Source organism: Chaetura pelagica, unplaced genomic scaffold (genome assembly GCF_000747805.2).
Source record: "Chaetura pelagica isolate M959 unplaced genomic scaffold, ChaPel_1.0 scaffold20, whole genome shotgun sequence".
NCBI lineage: Eukaryota > Metazoa > Chordata > Aves > Apodiformes > Apodidae > Chaetura > Chaetura pelagica.
In genome coordinates, this window is record NW_009951958.1 from 2165554 (window position 1) to 2172569 (window position 7016).

At 42.2% G+C, this 7016-nt stretch overlaps 1 protein-coding gene across 1 annotated transcript in view; it reads right to left on the reverse strand.

Annotated features, from left to right (window-relative positions):
* The window catches only part of MCF2L2 (MCF.2 cell line derived transforming sequence-like 2), a 139224-nt gene that overhangs the window by 15793 nt on the left and 116415 nt on the right, over positions 1 to 7016 (reverse strand). The window contains exon 25 of the mRNA XM_009999374.1: positions 5031 to 5103. Coding sequence (XP_009997676.1) covers positions 5031 to 5103 — 73 coding nt within the window. The remainder of the gene's footprint in view (positions 1 to 5030; positions 5104 to 7016) is intronic.

Genomic DNA, 7016 nt, shown 5'->3' on the forward strand with positions numbered 1-7016 from the left:
CTTAATACCTAACAAAGCACTAAGGATTATTTTTTTTACCCTCAGATACGGAAGCCTAAGAAATAAAGGGCAGGTTTTAAAATTCTGTGCACCATAGAAGTCTCCATCTGTGCAGGCACATATGGTGGAAAAAGCCATTCTAGCCCCTGCCTCCTTTCCACACCAGAAAGTAAGGGATGTGCTTATCCTTGAGAAGCTTTCTGTGCTGCTGCAGCACACTGTTCACTCATGTTGAGCCTATTACCCACCAAGACCCCCAGGTTCCTTTCCATAGGGCTGCTCTCCAGCCAGATGGATCCCAGTCTGAACTGCACTTGTGGGTTTTGTATTCCCAGGTGCAAGACTCTACACTTATCCCCATTGAACCTTGTAAGATTCCTGCTAGCCCACTCCTCCAGTCTCTCTAGGTCATCCTGGAGGGTGGCTCTCCCTTCTGGAGTGTCAACCTCTCTACTCATCTTGATGTGATCAGCAAATTTCATCAGGGTTCTCTTGATCCCAACATCCAGGTCACTCATGAAGATGTTAAACAGCATCGGACCTGATATAGATCCCTGGGGGACCCCACTTGTGACAAGTTGCCAGTTGGAGGAGGAACTATTTACTGTCACCCTCTGGGTACAGCCTGTCAGCCAATTCCCTACCCACTGCACAGAACACTTTTCAAGGCTGTAACAAGTACGTTTCTCCAGGAAGAGGCTGTGAGGGACCATATCAAAGGCCTTGGAGAAGTTGAGGTAGATGACATCCATCGCTCACTCTGCATCAAGCAAGCAGGTTACTTTGTCATAGAATTGTCAAGCCCAATTTGTCCCTGGTAAATCCATGTTGGCTTTTCCCAATCATGTGCTTCAATTGACTTGTGATAGTCCCCAGGAGAATTTGCTACATGACTTCCTAGGGACTGAAGTGAGACTAATGGGTCTGTAATTACCTGGGTCCTCCTTGGAACCCTTCTTATATACAAGAGTGACATTAGCCTTCCCTCAGTCTTCAGGAATGTCTCCTCATCTCCAAAACTTCCCAAAGATTATGCAGAGCAGCTTTGCCACAACATCAGCCAGCTCTCTCAACACCTTAGTGTGGATGGCATCTGGACACATTGATCTGTACAGGTCAAGCTCCTGTAATAGTTGACACACCAACTCTCCCTTCACTGACAGTAGGTCGGTGTCTGCATCAACCTGGATTTTTGTTCCGATGGCTTGGGACCCAACAGCACTGGTAAAGACAGAGGTGAAGAAGCTGTTGAGGACCTCTGCTTTTTCAGCATTGTTGGTGACTAGTTCACCTCTCCTGTTTAATAGTGGGCCAATATTATCCCTCTGGTTCTGCTTGTCCTTAACATATCTGAAGAAGACTTTCACTGCTGTTTAACATTAACATGTGAACTGTTATACATAACACTCACAGGGAGTGAGTGTTGCAAGGCAAGGTCCAAGATATCATTAAAAGCTTCAAAACATTTGGAACACCAGTGATCTGTGAGTACCTTTTACAAGACAGCCTGAGACTCATTGCTTGAATTTGAACCTCTGACCTGTTTCTGATGGAACTTCAGAGGTATCTGTTACTTCCTGTACTAAATCAAAATGTGATTTTGCAGCCCAATGTCAGGTACAAAATGGGGCTCAACATAAATATGGGAACAAATCCAAAGCACACTCACATTTCCTTATTCTTTTTTCTCAGCTAGGCTGAGATAACTGTGGAACATGCAGCTGACAAGAGTTAAAGATTTACAGCTGTGAGAGACCAAGAAAACATACAAGCTTCTCTGAAACAGCATCTGCAGTAAAACACCAAGTGGTTGTGCATATCTATGTGCACAAGATATTTTTACATGGATGTATGACTGAAACAGTCATTTCCAAGAAAGCAGATAGTTAAGCAGTTAGAACAATAGCCTATTCAAGTTTAATATGACCCTCTGGGTACAGCCTGTCAGCCAATTCCCTACCCACTGCACAGAACACTTTTCAAGGCTGTAACAAGTACGTTTCTCCAGGAAGAGGCTGTGAGGGACCATATCAAAGGCCTTGGAGAAGTTGAGGTAGATGACATCCATCGCTCACTCTGCATCAAGCAAGCAGGTTACTTTGTCATAGAATTGTCAAGCCCAATTTGTCCCTGGTAAATCCATGTTGGCTTTTCCCAATCATGTGCTTCAATTGACTTGTGATAGTCCCCAGGAGAATTTGCTACATGACTTCCTAGGGACTGAAGTGAGACTAATGGGTCTGTAATTACCTGGGTCCTCCTTGGAACCCTTCTTATATACAAGAGTGACATTAGCCTTCCCTCAGTCTTCAGGAATGTCTCCTCATCTCCAAAACTTCCCAAAGATTATGCAGAGCAGCTTTGCCACAACATCAGCCAGCTCTCTCAACACCTTAGTGTGGATGGCATCTGGACACATTGATCTGTACAGGTCAAGCTCCTGTAATAGTTGACACACCAACTCTCCCTTCACTGACAGTAGGTCGGTGTCTGCATCAACCTGGATTTTTGTTCCGATGGCTTGGGACCCAACAGCACTGGTAAAGACAGAGGTGAAGAAGCTGTTGAGGACCTCTGCTTTTTCAGCATTGTTGGTGACTAGTTCACCTCTCCTGTTTAATAGTGGGCCAATATTATCCCTCTGGTTCTGCTTGTCCTTAACATATCTGAAGAAGACTTTCACTGCTGTTTAACATTAACATGTGAACTGTTATACATAACACTCACAGGGAGTGAGTGTTGCAAGGCAAGGTCCAAGATATCATTAAAAGCTTCAAAACATTTGGAACACCAGTGATCTGTGAGTACCTTTTACAAGACAGCCTGAGACTCATTGCTTGAATTTGAACCTCTGACCTGTTTCTGATGGAACTTCAGAGGTATCTGTTACTTCCTGTACTAAATCAAAATGTGATTTTGCAGCCCAATGTCAGGTACAAAATGGGGCTCAACATAAATATGGGAACAAATCCAAAGCACACTCACATTTCCTTATTCTTTTTTCTCAGCTAGGCTGAGATAACTGTGGAACATGCAGCTGACAAGAGTTAAAGATTTACAGCTGTGAGAGACCAAGAAAACATACAAGCTTCTCTGAAACAGCATCTGCAGTAAAACACCAAGTGGTTGTGCATATCTATGTGCACAAGATATTTTTACATGGATGTATGACTGAAACAGTCATTTCCAAGAAAGCAGATAGTTAAGCAGTTAGAACAATAGCCTATTCAAGTTTAATATGTTTAAACAGATTAGGAAACAATACAAAGGGATAATTTCATTATCACTGAAATGCAGTGGCCATCCCTTGAGAGTGAGATACAGCAGGAACAGATACCAGGGGGCATTTCATTTTAGGATTAAACACTGAAACTTTGGGGAAGAATTTACAGAGAGATAATTGAAATAGATTGGCATTCAATACCCCCCTGTATTAAGGGCACTAGCTTTAGCTGTCTCTTGCAGATACCTCAGTTCCAGTCCTGCATCAGCCCAGCCCTGCCTTATCTATCTCAGGAATTGCAGCCCTAAGTGCTGCAATGACACAAAAACAAGGGAAGGGAACAGTCTTTTCATTGAACAGATATGGCTGGGGGAGGGGATAGTGTTCTGCAAACAGATATCCCCAATGTCACAGTACAGGTTTGACAGTTCCCCATAGTGTCACACATGGGCAATCCAGGAGAGGCTGCCTATTAGTTAGATAAAATCTCAATAATTAATTAGCCTCCAACCATTGGCAGAGCACTGATGATGCTGGTTGCTCTTTAGCTAGTATTATCTATCACTGGCTTACCTATAGCACCTTTCCCAACTGGGGCTGCTTAGTCACAAGTCATAAACACAGACTATGCCCATATGGGTAGCTATCACTAAGTCCAGCTTCTTCCCTCCTCTCCTTTCCTCCACCCAGCATCCCAAAACAGGCTGCAGAAGGGGTTCCACAGTCTGAGGAATTGTGAACCCACTCTTTTATATCAGCTGGTGCAAAGTCACCTTCTGCTGCACTTCCTCTGTCCTTGCTTCTCTCTGAGACACGTATTACAGAGGGTCAAGTTGGCCTCTGCTGACATTAGCCAAAAGGACACTCTGAACTTCGTTCCATTCATGAAAGCTCAGAGTGTTTTTCTTTCACGAAGACTTACCGTATTCTTTCTATCCCTATAATAACCCAGCATTGGGAGCAGAAGCATCTAACTTCTCCTTCTCAGACACAGTTGGCAGAGTGAGGACAGCAAGCACTTCCTTTTTTTCCTTTTGTTTAATCTACTCTAGGACAAATAGCTAATCACATGGCCTTTCTTCCTTGAGTTAATTAATTTTCTATTTAGATAGTTGATAATTGTGCTCTGAAAATTCTCACTTTAAGAGCCTTATGAGAGGTTCATACACCTGGATTGATTTGAAACATTTTTGTGATTGCATTTCATATTTTATTGGAATAATTTTCTCCTACCCCCAAGGTGGTTTTGCTGAAAGATTTTGATTCTTAAACCTTTTCAACTTCAACCTTAAACAAAGCAAATGTAACCAAGCCTAGAGAAAATATGGTGCAGGATTAACAGCACTGCATCTGTTTAAAATTTCTTGCATTGAGTTGTACAACCCTCAAAGGCTGGCTGTTACCTGGGATCTGTTGGTTTGGTTGATCCTGCTAAAATTTGACAGTGATATTCCATGCCAACTTGGATTAAACTTGCCAGGCAATTGAGTCATTACAAAACTTTGCTGACAGCTCCATTTAACATTCTGGAAATGTTCCAATGCATTTTGTCTAAACTTGAGTTAATCTGGAGCATATGGCTCTTCTGGAAAAACAAATTATCTTTGAAATGAATTCTGCATTGTGATATTTAGTTTCCTCATGAGTAAAACTTTTAGCTTTATTTACATGTCTTTAAAGAATGTTAAAGGAATTGAGGAACTTTGTACCCAGGAAGCTAAGCACAGAAAACTAAGAATTTATGTACTGCAAAAGCACAAAGGCAAGACAAAGCGTGGCCCTGATATGCCATGATAACTGCAGTTACCTGCTTGCGTTGGAGGAATCCATTGGTGCATGATACACACTCTCAGTGATTCTTTGGTGCAGTTGACTTGCTTCTGTTAAAGAAAAAAAGAAATTGCTCCAAATTATGTAAGTTGCTCCCTTACTTGGGAAAGAGAGAGAGACAAAGAAGAGAGGAGAGATTTTAACTGCTGCTGCAACCAAAATGAAGTGCTCAAACTTGAAGAGAAAGTGGTGATCTCAAAGCCTGAAAACGTTGCTCAAACATCTCTTCTGCCCCTATTTTTAAAGTTATTTCTTCCCTTACCACCCTCTCTTCCCTTTGTACCACCTCCTAGCTCACTGCTCAACTTGAATCTAGAGAACGGACATAGTGGCGCTTTTCCCAGAACACAATACCACTTCTGTGGCTCACAGCTTTTCCTGGGTTTAGCAGCACATGCACACACAGCCATCTGGCAGCCTACATCCCCATTCCTCTGAAAGATGCTTTTTGCTCAGCATCCTGGACAAACAGCAACAGTAAAATGTTACTTAGGTGGCATTTATTCACTCTTCTTGCATAGCTGTCGGGTAGCAACAGACTCATTTGTCCAGTAACTGCTGAGTGGAGAAACAATTAAAAAGATGCCGACAACCCAATTTTTAGGGCCAGGGAAGTCTGACATTAAGAAGTGAGGAGGCAACAGAAGCAGCTCCTTTCTCAGATTGCTGAGATCCTTGGGCTATTGCACTCCAGAAGAAGAGGAAGATCATGTCAATGAAAGGAGAACAAAGAGGCAGGGGCAGCACTGAAAGATTAAAGTCTTTTGTGGGTGGGAATGCAGGGAGAAAGGAGCACTCTGGGTGGGGAGTTGGAAGTAACTCTATTCCTAATTTTGGCAACTGATTCAGAGCCTTGCACAAATCACTTAAACTGCATCCATCATTCCTTTGCCTGCAAGAGACAATTATGTCCTTTAGGATCGACTCAAGGTGTTACCCAAAGCCTTCCTAGTATTCCATGCTCATCATAGTATTCCATAGGGGTTGCATATACACTGTTTGTACTCTGATGACCCATATGTTAAACTAATTATCACATGCCTTTATCCACCTTCTTTGTCCTTTACTCATTCATTCATCTCAGCTGGTTCCTTACAACATTCCAAGACCCTGTGCAACTCCTAATGACAGCCATTAAAAACAGCCCAGAAAAACATCTCTCTATTCCTTCTCTCATTACAATGCACAGTTGGAGAAATATCCAGTTTTGAAGTAAGCACGAATTAAGGCCTCTTCTTTCATGAGTCATTTGGAATAGAAACAACTGTTTAAAATCACAAGACAAAGCATTTGCTTCCTGCCATCACTGTCGTAATAAAGGCTTTTATTCATGTGATCATTTGGGAACAGGCAAAGGGAAGAGTTGCAATAGCATGTAAGATACAATTTCTGCCCTCTGGCTGTTCTGCTGGATTCACAATGAAGGGAAGCTCGAGTTTGCTCATAGAGTAGGATGAAAGCAATTCTTGGGTGTTCTCTAGACCAGATAAAATCTTGAGTAACTGGCTTAGACCAACAACTGACCCTGCTCTGGGCAGGACATTGGACTACAATGTCCAGAGATCCTCTGAGACCTGAAATACTCTAGAGTCTTATGATCTTAAGAAAAAATGAGGACTATAAAAGAATAAATGTTTTTTAAACTTTGTCTTGGCTCCTGCATAGTTTTCTCTGGAAAATGCATAGTAACTCTAGCATAGAGATCTTGTATGCTACAAAGATTTCACCAATGCTCATCGTGGGTGACATACAAGTTTCGTTTTCTTTGCCTAGAAACGCACATTGAGGGTTAAGCACTCTAGCCTGTTAAACACATTTTCTCCATAAAATACTCTTCTCTTGTGTGGTAGCCTAAGTAAAGCCAGCTTTTGTATTTCAGAAGTAAATATTGCAAACCATATCAGAGAGTCCCTAGATGAGGTCCTGAAACTGCACTGCTAAGAATCTTGAGTTCTTTCCTCTT